The following is a 13,368-nucleotide window of genomic DNA, read 5'->3' as shown; positions in this document are numbered from 1 at the left end:
CAATCGTGCTGGTTAGATACAGGAGTGAAGCTGGAGGGTCATGATGTTTTCTAACTGTAAACAACGTGAGTAGGGAATGACGAGTGCATGATAAATGCCTTGTGTAGAAAAGCCCTGGAAGGGTGATTGTATATATGTCATGATTCAGTACTGAGCTACTGACTTGGTAGAAGGCAGGTTCCTACGCTCCTATGAGTGGCAGCTGAATTTCTGAACTGAATCCATGAAGGAAGCATTTTGTTTGGGGTGATGTGAGCTGATATCAACATTCTGTCTGTGAGTTCTTTCACTCATATGCCACCGTTTGATGTTAGAGCTATCAAGTGATACACATGTCCTTATGAAACAGGTGTAGCCTTACAATTGTTTCAAACAATAGTTCCAGAACAGAGAAAGATGGACCAGAGTTGATCAACTCTGGATAGGTTGGCTACTTCCACATCACCAAAAAAGAGGACAGATTTGCATACAACTTGCAAATGCTCGTTTATAGGGACAACTGCAAATTTATAAATAATGACTATTAATGAAAATACAATCCAACTCCCCACAGTTGGAAAGATTATGACCAGGAGCATCTCTACACCAGCCTAAAATCCCACATTTAAAACGGGACTTTCTCCTTCCATTTTAAATGCAGGATCATGACGGACTCTGTCATTTTGCACACATTTCCTTCCCCCACTTTTCTCCCTTATCCAAGTCTTCCATATGTTTCATTATACAGCCTCTAGATGGCAATGTGGTCTAGCTCTTCTTGTTGTAGGTTTTCCTCTTTTCATGAAGGAACTCAAGCGCTGTAATTTGATAGCTTTTTATCTCTGAACTTTTATAAAATGAAATAAAGGTCATTTAGTGTAGGAGATGCCCTGGAGGTTGACGACATCATCTAAAGGACCCGCAAACTTCTGTGAGTAACCAATCTCAACAGCAGGATAAAAGCTCCCTGTGAAGGTGGCCTGTGTGCTCGCTGCTCAGTCTGCTGTCCAAGTGATGGACAACGTCAAGGCTCCTGCTCTCCCGGCTTCTTAAAGTCCTTTAAACTGGACTGACTGGATAGCCATTCAAATAGAGGACACCTTCAGGAAGAGGACTGTCCTCTATAAAGTAGGACACATGGCCACCCTATGCTCTCTAGAAGCTCAAGTCATTTTAGTAAATACTCCTGGGATCATACATGGAGGCAGGACACACTATATGTTGCTGGATAGAAGAGACCAGCTTCTCCTTTTCTGAATCATCCCCCATTCTGATCCAAGATGAAATCAACAATCCAGAAGGTAAGGCGGCACCCCTTGCTCTTCCAAACCTTTGCCAGATGTGCCCCCATCCCTCGTAAATCCCTCTGCCTTTTAAATGCTTTTTGCAAACAATATTTTTGCTGGCTCTTATGTGCATAGTCCCTACAACAAGACAGTGCGGGCATATTAGCAGTCTCCAGTCGGAATATGAATCAAACTGTCTAAGAGTGACAAGGTGGGGCAGAAGTCTGCATTTATTTAATGTGAAAGCTTTACTGGGCACAGTCCAAGAACCATCAGCTGCCAGAATCAATGAATTATTTCCATAACTGCTATCAGTGTTCCCCAGCTAGTTCTAAAGCAACAAGTGCGCTTTAAAGAGAAAACCAACAGTAGTGAAGAGTGGCATATTCTAATGTCTTTGCTGGGCCTCCTCTTACTGGGTATTTTCTACCTAAGCCATTTAAAAAGCACCAGGCCCAGGGATGTTGGCTAGCAACACCTATTACACACACAAACACTGCCATTCCAGCAGGAAGTAAATATTAATGCCAGAGTGGTGCGACTTGTCCAAATTGATAACGCGCGCTCGCTTTCTCTCTCTCTCTCTCTCTCTCTCTCTCTCAACAACCTATGATAATAAAGGTTCCCAGGAAAATATATAAGGCCGTATATTTGAGAACTATTATGATCGAAAAGAGTTCTACAAATATTTTACGGAAATAACATAAGTCTATAAGGAAGTATTCATACTGGCTAGCAATTATCATGTCTTCTTTGTGGGCTTCCCACAGGCAGCTGGTTGGCCACTATGTGAACAGAATGCTGGGCTTGATGGACCCTTGGTCTGATCCAGCAGGGCTCTTCTTATGCTCTTATCAAACATCAAGACAGAATAAGGGGAAAAATAGGGATATGTCCTATCATACATGATCACCTCTTCTAATAATAGTACTTGGCATGTATATAGTGCTGTAGAGCGTACAAAGTCTTTCAGGCAAGGTATCTTGTTGTAATCTTTACAATTGTATCTTCTTTGAACTCCCGGTCATCTTTGGCCATTTTTGGTCATATCCGCCCAAACACCTCCTCCTAGTTGCCACTCATGCTCAGGGCTACACTTCCCCACCCAACTAGCATCGAGTAGGGACATTCTCTTATCGGCAGGTGTACACCACGAGATCAGAACAGTACTTTTCCTCTTCTCAGTAGGTATCTGAGCATGCTCAGTTCTGCTGTTCATCTCACTTAGACACTCTGCCAGCATATCATGGCCTTGAGCAAGCTCTGTGAAGCCGCTTGTAAAGACAGCTGCATTCCCCCCCACCCTTCTTCAAAGACAGTCCTGAAAAATCTCAGAGTCTCAGTTAGTGAAATAACATAATTTAGTATAGAATCAAACTTCATGGTCTTCTCGCCCATGGGTCAAGAGTCTGGAATATAAAGCTGGTTACAAGTCTGGGGTCTTCTAGGGGCTCTTGTAGGCCTCTCCCAGATTAAATCAGCCATTGTTATTCTTTGTTAACCCTTCTGAGTACAAGATTAACAACAATAACCCTGGAAAATCCATCTGCACCGGTGAATACCACTGGCATTGTGCTAGAGGTTGCTTACGCTAGCACAATATAATTTATGTTAGCAGCAGCGTCGACTTGGATACTGCCCAGAGATTCTAATAGATTAATTTAGAAGGGGGAAGCATTTGTTTTGTTATGAGAGAGAGACAGACAGACATGTTTGCTGATGTACTGCAGATTATCCAAAGATCTTATGGTAGATCCCAATCAACCTTCTGCCTGCCTGTGCTGTATGCCATATTATGGCTGTTTTTATAAATTCCTTTTCCAGGTGTAAAGTTATTCTTCTTATAAAATATCTGTTTTACCATACCTCTTCTGCCTTTAATTTTGGCTCTAGAGCTTCCATCCTCCAGAATGGCTATGCCTTGTTTTCCAACTGTATGTCTTAGACCTCTATCTATTTAAAAGAACAGATAACTTATCCTAAGAAGCTCTCCTCCAAATCATATACTGAACTTTTCCCAACAACCTAATTAGTCCTTTCTACATCCAATACTAAGTCATTAACATGTGCAGGATTTTGCCAAGCATGTCCTTTCCTACAGCAGTGCTGCCATGACTGAAGAAACTACACCTGGAGGATTTATATTTTCCTTCTATGCACCTGATAAAGGTACATTATACCTCAGCAAAGGTAACCCCCCCCCATTCTATTTAATGTTTCATTCAATAAATGGCTGCGTGTGTTGCTACCCGTGATGCATGATCTGTATTTTGTAGTTAATAATTGAACAAGATTCCTCTTGTGTGTACTTCGTTTTACGGGTGTTTAAAATAATTACCTTGGGTGGATTTGTTAACAGCTTTGTGTGTGTGTTCTCCAGTGTAACCTTTGAAATTCTCAGAACCATCTGCCATGCCCCCCCCCCCATTTTCTGGGGAACATAATAGTGAAGCAAACTCATGTGTGCAGAACCCATTCACAAAGCTTTCCTCTATGGGGAAATGTCCAGTATGGAGCCGATGTAAATGAGGGTAAAAACCAAAGTGTTCATTTGGGGTTGTACAGGGAGAAACTTTTTAGAGAGAAACAGGGCAAGAGGCTGGAACCCAAAGCAATAGCAAGGGTTATACACTGTGCTTTTAAATGTACTAATTCAATAATAATACATTATGATTCTAGGCTCCAGTATGCATCATTTTCATAGGCTGCCACAGCAAATGTTACAGCCCTGAGCCGATAGCAATAATCACCAAATGAGGAAAGAATAGGAACAGGTTGACACTACAATATTTAGGGTGCAATCCTATGCATATTTAGACAGAAATAAGTCCTAGAGTTCCCAGAATGGAAATTGCTGGGAGTTGTAGAACTTCTTTCTGTCTAAACATGAATAGGATTGTGCCTTTCAAGTAGTTTTAGACCTGCTTAGTGTTATGGCTCTCAACCAATGAGCCCTGGGTCTCCAGTAAAGAATTACTGACTGGCTTCCCTATTCCCTGTGAGTTTAGCTGCAGTCCTCACTTTGACTGGGGCTGCCTTTACATTAACCCCCCCTCCCCGCAGTCCTCCTGCTGTGGGGCCTTTCCATGTTTACAGCAGTGACCATGTGAGAGGGGAAGCTTTTAATTTCCAAGGTTCCATAGAACTCAATGAAACAGCGCCATCTAGTGGCTGTTTTAATAGCACAACATCCCAACTTAAATAGATACTTCATTATTTCCAGATCTTGTGAGGATGGAATAACCAGGAAATACCTCTGGGTGTGCCCTGGAGGTTGACGTTATCATGAAAAGGACCTGCAAACTTCCATGAGTGAGCAATCTCAATAGCGGGATAAAAGCTCCATGTGAAGAAGCCCTGGGTTCGCACAACACGCTAATCCACATTCAGTGGTTGAGTGTGGGTTGTTGTTGAAATGTGGGTTATTGTGGTGTCTGAACACAGCACGTTTTCCGCATGGTGGCTTGTTAACCATGCAGTGTGGCTTATTTTTCTCAAACAAGTCACCTTAAGAACCCAAGGTTTGTTGTTGGGTTGTTCAGGGTGGTTAGCAAGGACGACGTGTTGCATTCAGTCAACACGATAACCCACAGTTCAACAACAACCCACTGTTCAACAACAGCCCACACTCAACCACTGAGAGTGGGTGAGCATGTTGTGTGAAGCCAGCCACTGCCTGCTTAAAGCTATAGTTCCCATAAATCTCAGCTGGGACAGCTCTGAATTGTCATAGTTAGATCGATTTCAACCCAGCTTCAAACTGGCTTAAATGTGTCATTTAGATGCATCCCATGGTTGTTGTAATCCTAAACACACTTACTTTGGGACTAAGCCTCATTGAAGACAGCAGTACTTTCTTCTTAGTAAAACTGCAAAAGATTGTGCCTGGGCCGGCGTCAGACTTCAGGATCACAGAACTCCTGCCGAAGCCCACACCTTAGCCGGGGGATCACTGCTAACCAGCAAAGCCCCCCTGTCGGTGCACCTCTGCCAGCTGTTCACCCACTCTGTCCCTCTAGCCCACAGCAAGCGCACTTGCAAATAAAGGAACAGCAGCTGCTACTCCCTGCCTGCCTATTGTCTCGGCACTGCAAGGGACTACAACCAGAGGCCGAAAGCAAGCCAGTGGGCAATTACAGGGAGGCGATAGCATCACTCCTCTGCTTAAACTGTCCCCGTGTTGGTTCTTCCGCTTTCTCCATTTTGCACCCCCTGCAGCTGAGTGCGTGACAGCAACATGACGTCTCATCCCTATCAGAGCACGCAGCATCAACAAGTAATCAACACGTTGTTTGGCCTGACAGCTTTTTAGCACCTCCCTCCTGGGCTGGCCCAAGACACTGTACTGCCCGAAGCAGAGCAGCAAATGGCGCCCCACCCCACAAGTCAAAATGCAAAGGAGAGAGAAAAATGCAAGTTTGAAGGGGCCAGACAGGCTGCTCAACAAGATCAGCCTCGGATGGCCTTCTCTCTGTCCCATCAGCCAGGACAGCTAGGCTGCTGAGGACGAGGGAGAGGGCCTTCTCTGTGGTGGCCCCCACTCTGTGGAACTCCCTCCCTAGGGAACTCCGCCATGCCCCCTCTTTAATGAGCTTCCGCCACGCATTGAAAATGTGGTTGTTCAGGCAGGCATTTGGGGTGGGTTAGGGTATTTTTAGAAATATGTTTTAATGTAGAATTTTGTTGTTTTAAACTGTTTCTATTGTACATCATCCAGAGTGGCTGGGTGACCAGCCAGATGGGCGATTAATACATTTAATAAATAAAAATAAAATAAATAAAAAGGGGGAAGCAGTTGATGTGAGAGAAGAGGAGGAGGCAGAAGGAGAGTGAAGGTCAGTCAAGTTATTTGGGCACCCCTGGCAGAACATCCCACAAGTACCTCTCCCTAGCAGTAAAAAAATACAGCCATCATAAATGAAATAGCTGACACTTTGCTGCCCATCCATGACATACAAAATCAGTTGCCTGAGGTGATTGTCTCACTCTGCCAATGGCTGAGCCGGTTCTGCTCTCTTATCAGTTCTCAACCTTTGGATTCTCTGGATCGTTTACCTAGCTGCAACCCTGGCTTCTCCTGACTCTGGATCTGGTTGGTTTCCCATGGTTGGCGGCAGTTCCTGTGTCCGACCTTGGCTTCCCATGGGCCATGCCCTGCCTTGTCTGGCTGCACAGAATACCTCTGTTTTATGGATCTTGACCCTGCAATAACATTTGTAGGGAACACAGGAAGCTGCCTTAGACCAGGTCAAACTACGGGTCAAACTGGACATAACATTAATTGTGTGGACGCAATTAACATGCGTCTTTGTTTTTTGTTATGTCAGGGCCAAAACAGACATAACTTTAAATCAGACGTTATCAGGAAAAGGCCTGCAACTTGTAGCCCTCCAGATTTTTGGCCTACATCTCCCATGATCCCTCACCATAGTCTATGCTGGCTTGGGATGATGGGAGATGTGGGCCAAACCATCTGAAAGGCCAAAAGCTGCCCACTCCTGCTTTAAATCCATATGTACCAGCTACATCTTTTTTATTTTTACTCTACAGTAGGCATGGCAGGGCCAATCCAAAACTTTAAAAAAATCCCCTACCCCTCATGCTAGGGTCCCAGTCCAGATCAGGGTACCTGCATCTACTCTAGAGTAAAATGCAGGGAGGAGAGAGATGTAGCTGTCAGATACAGATTTAAAGTGATGCCTGTTTTAGCCTTAAAGAGCAGTCTTCGGGAACACTGAACGTCTGTGTGTGTGTGTGTGTGTGTGTGTGGTCTCTCTGCCAAGGTCCAGACAAAAATTCCGTTTCCAAAGCTGCTGCTTGACTATTTACATGAGGGGGTGAGGAGCTCAGGCTCCTGGGTCGGAGTGTTGTCTCTGACCTCGGATCCAGGAATTTGAAGTATCCCCCCCTCCACGCTGTGTAGGGGCCATAGGATTGTTCCCAAAAACTCTTGTAATGTTTCAGGTTTTTATAACTAGGACAAAGAGCAGCAGACTGCAATCACTTCAGAGACAAATAAATATTTAACAGTATTTACTTTAGAAAGTTTGGCAAATAATAATATTAAGAAAATGACCAATAGAACTATAACTCAGATATAAACAACTCTAACTTTAAGCCACAGTTAACTATAAACTGTGTTACTGTTGTTAGACCAACACAAATTGCTTGTCTCAGTTCCTTTAGTCTTTTGTTGCCTTTAGTCTTTTGTTGCCGGTTTCTGCTGTGGAGGTTCACTTTTTCTAGCTGAAGGCTAGCTGCCGTATCTGCTCCTCTCTCTTCTTCACCATGCTGCTGGGTTCCCTGGATTTCAGCTCTCCTCTTTCCCTCTTCTTCTCTGGCACCAGCAGCCTTCCCTTTCAAAATGGGATTTTACTCACCCTCCAAGCCCCTCCTAGTTTGTACAGCCCACATACCAATGCCCTTAGAGGCAGGCGTGTACACTTTTACTGCCAAGAACTAAGCCTTAGGAGAGGTATTTCAACCTTCTATAACAGGTACAAGATTGCAGGAAAGCCAGGGAAACCACAAAACAATTGGATGGGGGAGTGGGTGGAGCCAAGAGAAAGGGGCGTGGCCATCTGGGGAGTACCTGAGGGCCAGATTTGGCTTCAGGGCCTAAAGTTTCTACTGGGGCTGTGTTTCCACCAGCAATTTACTCCAACCTGGCTGCGCGGTGAGGTCCCTGTGTTTCCATGACATCGTGGCCGTTCAGCCCCAGCCCCGCATTTTATCATTTTATCGTGGAAAAACCGCTTCTTCTGCGACTGGTTAAGAATCTGACTTTTCCTGCTTCCTTCGGCTCCATTACTGAGCTGTTTCCACAACCGCACTGGGTTTGGTATCGTAGTCCTGCCCCGGGGCCCTTGTGGGTGTGTCGCTCACCTGCCCCCCGTCCTCTGGAAGCAGCTGCGTATGAAGGAGAGGGGGAGATGATACTGGAGGGAGCAGTCAGGCAGAGATGAAGGGATGCACTCGTAAGCACCCCGGCACACAATTGCAGCGTCCGCCCACCCTGGGCATCCCTACGAAGTTCCCAGTCAAGGTGGTGGCAGGAAAATCAGGAGAGCTGCAAGTAGTTAAGGGGGGTTCAGGGACAGTCACTCAGAGTCGTTAAGTCACATCCCTGCTTTTGTTGTTGTTCAGTCATTCAGTGGTGTGCGACTCTTCGTGACGCCATGGACCATAGCACGCCAGGCCTTCCTGTCCTGCGCTCTCTCCCGGAGCCTGCTCAAGCCCATATTCATTGCATCGGTGATGCTATCTCGCCATCTCATCCTCTGCCGTCCCCTTCTCCTTTTGCCTTCAGTCTTTCCCAGCATCAGGGTCTTTTCCAGGGAGTTTTCTCTTCGCAATCCCTGCTTTAGGGGAAGATAAAAGGGGAGGCGATGCTGCACACAGCTCTTTCCGCTCCTCCGCTAAAGAGAAAGTGCGCTTTAAAACTCACTTTAAAGGGGAAAAAAAAAGGGCTGGAGCGGAGCAGAAGGGGTGCGCCCCACGGAGGCAGAGATGAAGAGATGCACAGCTAGTATATCGTCCACTGGCTCTGTTCACCATTTCCTCCCTGTGTATTTCACCTTTAGCGCTTTGTCCCACTTTGTGTGGGCGTGGGCTGGGGAGTTACTTCTGAGTAAACTCATTGGCTGTACAGCTTTCCTTTGCTGGGAGTAAGTGCCACTGAAATCTGTGTGGCTTGCTTCTGAGTAGGCATGCATAGGCGTGCATCCCCTTCAATGCATTTACTTGGGGCCTCCCTTCTCAGCCACACGGGAGAAAAGCTTGACAGTTAGGATTTCAATGGGTATAAAAAGTGCCTTCAATTGGGAAGCCAGCCAGCCACTACTTCTTCTTCTAGCCCACCCGGCAGGGTTGTTGGGAAGCCAGAATAAGGGGGGAGAACAACAGGGCCGGGGGGGGGGGGAGCCAGCCACTATCTCTACTCCTAGCCCACCTTGCAGGGTCGCTGGGAAGGCAGAATAAGGGAGAAGAGCAACAACAGTGCCGGGGGTGGGGGGAGGCAGCCACTAACTGGAGGGGACGAGGGAGGAGGAATCAGCAAGAGGAGGAGGCGGGTAACCTGACCCAACCCAGCCATCAAGAAAATAATTCGATTAGAGCTCAGTGGGAACAGCACAGAGACCCAGGCTACAGCAATGATAAGCCGGGTCTTTAAGGGCTGTGGAAACAGGAAAAGGAGAAGATGCGATTGGAGAAACATCACAACAAAATTGCAAACAAAGTGAAGCCAATAGGGTGGAAACGCACCCTCTGACAATAGTTCAGAGTTTCAGGCAGGCCCCCCCCCCCCATCACTCGCTACTTGTTCCTTTTAACTAGAGTTGTCGGGGATTCAACCTGGGACCTCCCCCATGCAAATCATGTGCTCTACCACTGAGCTATGGTCCCTTCACAAAGGGATTAATTAAACATAATAAACTAGGAATTACATCTAGTAAGCTTATATAATGATGCGAAGAAGAACTGAAGTGGATGAATGCAGAGATGACAATGTTTTGCCCTTTCTTACATAGCTGCCTTCCACAACCTGGCACCCTCTGGATGTTTTGGATTACAAATTCCATCATCCCCCATCAACATGGCTGATGGTCAAGGGTGATGGGAGTTGTGGTCCGAGACATCTGGTAGGCACCAGGTTTGGGAAGGCTCTTGTATAGCTTTCACTGTAGTCAGTTTTCTCATCTTAAAAAAGCTTCCCTTTGTCTGTTTGGGCATTATTGTTTCAAAATTAATTCCCAGTGTATTTTCTCGGTAGTACAGAAGGAGAATCTATTATGCATGACTCTATCCATAGCCTATCCAATAGTTAATGGAGTTGGGCAGACATTATTACTTTCTTTTTTAAAGGGCTTTTGATGGAAAAGTACAAATGGAGCAATTAATGGCTTGCATTAGTGCCCTCACGAGGAGACACATCAGAAGTCCTTTGAAGTTTGCAAGGGAAGCAAGTCTTAACACTTCTAAAAATGTACCCATTTAACGTCTGGAGAATATAAGATTTATCTGTTAAAGCCGGAGCAGTGGCGATCATAGCTGCAACGACCCAGTTTTATCCTTGCTAATTGCACTGTCATATCTGCTCCCGAAGAAATGGAGACAATGTCGAGGCAAAAAATAGCTGATCTCTGGAGCCTTGCCATGCATCCACCTTCTGCCAAAATAAGCCTCCAGAGAGTTAAGCTCAAGACTTGACTCCTACTCCAACAGGAAACGTGGTTCTTCCTGTGTGCAACCCTTGGCTTCTTCAAGATCTAAAGTAAGGCTGCATATTATAATAATAGGTTCCAGGCATAAAGGGAGGGTCCATTTTTGTAGATTTGTGGTTCAGACTGATGTGTCACTTGCTCGCCAACAAACGAGAGTGAAGGTAGACATACATTTTTGAAAGAGCTACATCACCATGGGTCCCCCAACCACAGTGTGACTTTTGCTTTGCAATTTGTGCTATTTTTATTTATTAATATTTATACCCTGCTTTTCAGCCAAGGTTGGCTTGCAACAATTCAAGCCAACCACAAGTATACAAGAGTCATCACTGGGGTGTGTTCATCAAAAAAGGAGGAAATGCACCACTTAAAATGGGGGACACAGCTTTACATAGATGTTGCATGTGCACGACTTCTACAATGAATTTAGAATTAATCATTGTAACTTAAATAGAAATACAATACATCTCATCAGAGTGGGGGATATCTGACTAGGTGACTTGTGTGGTACTCAGTTGACTGTACAGAAGCTAAATATTGGTGGCCAGCTTCAAGGCCCCTTTGTTCTTCTTAAGGTTCATTCCCCTTAAACAAGCCCGCCCTTCAAATGTCAGACACTTTCAAGTAGACCACTATCCTCTGACAGGCCTTCAAATAGAGGACTGTCCTCTGTAGAACAGGACAAGTGGCAACCCTACTTCTGGTATAGACATACACATTTCTAGGCACTGTTTGTTTCCAGCACAACTCAAAGCGCTGGTGATGGCCTTTTAAGTCCTGAATGGTTTGGGACTGGGATCTTTGAAGGCCTGCATTCTTCCATATGAGCCCACCCACTATTAAGATAATATTTGGAGGCCATCCTGTAGGGTGGCCATTTATGCATCGTCCAAAAAAGAGGAAATGCATCACCGCAAAAGAGGACAGCAATTTGCATAACATTTGCATGTGCTGATTTATACATTCAGGTGGATATAAAGCAGGTCCCACTTGCACGACGGAATCAGTGGGACCCGCCGCTTGTTGGAAGGGAATTGTCAGTGGTGTAAGTGCCCCATTGGATTCTGCCCATAGTTTCTGTTAGCACAATGGCATTGGGTCTAGCGGAATGAGACAGTTGGATACTGCCCTTAGTTTCCTTCCCCTTCCCCAAAGTAAAAAAGAAGCAGCAGCCCCAAGTGCTTTACCCTTTCCTCATAATGAAGGTGCTTCAGTCCTTTGATCATTTTGGTTGGCTGCACCTTTCGCAGTGCCCTTTTTGAGTTGGAGCAACTAGAACAGTACAAAGTTCCACATGTGGCCACACTGTAGATTTATATAAGTTTGTCGCTTCCTTCATAATTCTTTACATGGCATTTGTTTTCATCACTGCCATTTTTTCCTAGGGATGGTTTTTATCTTGTCTCTCCCATTTCCTGCAGCTGGTGGTTTTGTCAAAAGTCACTGAATTGCAAGTAATTTCCCAATAGTAATGGTGGGCATTTCAAAAGCATTTCCGTTTACAACATTCAAATTATAGAGTCCCCTATCCAGGCAAGGAGTTTGACATACACCGATATATGAAACAATGTCAGACAGAAACACAAGCAGTAGCACATCGCACTCAAACATGTACAATTGTGCATAGAATCATGTGCAGCAACAGGCCACACATGTACCAAGACACCACAGGCAAACCTGTGCAGCAACACACAGCTGCACGCTGGACACAGACACATGCCACATACCCGCACATGCAAACATGCACAGCAGTGCACAATGTGCCATGTGTAAATACATGTTGCACACAGAGAAACAAACTGTTCTACATGCAAACGCACATACAGCTGCACACTCTGCACAAACATGCACAAAAATACACCACAGGCACAGCATCTCCTATTGCCCCTTCTACAGGCACATACCATTGGTGACAACCATTTGTCTTTTGAAAAGTGGGTTCTGCCACAGAAACGTCAATCTGCCAAAATGACATGAGTTCCACTATTTGCATTTAAAATAGGAACTTCAAAATCTCACAACGTTACGAATGTGTATGGGTTTTCACCCAGCCCAACCAAAGGCACACCCTTGCAACAACCTTGAATTTTTGACATGCTCTAAACTTCCCAACAAAGAAATTTAGGAGACTGTGGGAAGGCAAAAAACAGTTGAAAACACCTGCCATTCAGAACAAACGTTTAAACCTATTAAAACTCAGAAATCCACCACGAGAATTTTCTGAAACTTGGCCAGGTTGTACTTCTCATTATGCAGATCATCCTTGCCAAGATTCCTAGTCATAGGAGAAATTGTCTTGATTTTATGACGCATATAGAATTGTCAGGTTTTATAATGATACAGTGCTGGAAAACACCACTCACCTTATCTATAAAGCCACTCCTAAAGCTCTGTTACATACATGCAGGCTTAGCTTTCAAAACTATTTTGCATTTCCCATAGAAAATCCTAAACGGAACATGAAAGATGATTTGCTACCGCTAAAATGCCAATGTGTGAGTACTGTCATAGAATAACATTTGGAGAGCTTTGATTATAAGTGATGAACCCCGCTAACTGTTAAACTGAATAACTTTCATATTCCACCACATTTCAAGCAGAGTCTCAGGATCTTCCCATAACTGCCCCACCTCCAAAGCTATGCAAATCAGAATTACCTTCGTTGAAACGATGTCATTTGAGTCAGATTGTTGGATTGTTGCAAGCGTAGTCATGAAAGCCAGGGAGGGAGCTTTGGGTGGAGTGTTTTGCTTGATATTTGAAGGGTGAAATCCCATTCTGGGTCAAATTACTATTTCACAAAGTGTTTCCGCTTACATTGGTTTCTGTGTGAAACGAGCACATCACAGTCCTGCTATTCTCAGAGCACAATGTAGGCA

General features: G+C 44.9%; 1 protein-coding gene across 12 annotated transcripts in view; it reads right to left on the bottom strand.

Annotated features, from left to right (window-relative positions):
• Positions 1–13,368, bottom strand: part of LOC146337138 (uncharacterized) — a 60,961-nt gene that overhangs the window by 37,529 nt on the left and 10,064 nt on the right. For 3 of the 12 annotated variants that reach the window (XM_084817175.1, XM_084817185.1, XM_084817176.1), the window contains exon 3: positions 13,147–13,314. The exons of 7 other annotated variants lie outside the window; for them this stretch is intronic. In XM_084817175.1, coding sequence (XP_084673301.1) covers positions 13,147–13,266 — 120 coding nt within the window. In that variant the 5' untranslated portion in view covers positions 13,267–13,314. Of the gene's footprint in view, positions 1–13,146; positions 13,315–13,368 lie in introns of those variants that run through there. 2 more of the 12 variants (XM_084817180.1, XM_084817181.1) reach the window with 2 other exon arrangements.

The sequence above is a fragment of the Heloderma suspectum genome, chromosome 11, assembly GCF_057233095.1.
Source record: "Heloderma suspectum isolate Gila_16-S chromosome 11, 16-S_ref, whole genome shotgun sequence".
Taxonomy (NCBI): Eukaryota; Metazoa; Chordata; class Lepidosauria; order Squamata; family Helodermatidae; genus Heloderma; species Heloderma suspectum.
Note: the sequence above shows the minus strand (reverse complement) of the source record. Positions and strands in the feature narration are given on the sequence as shown.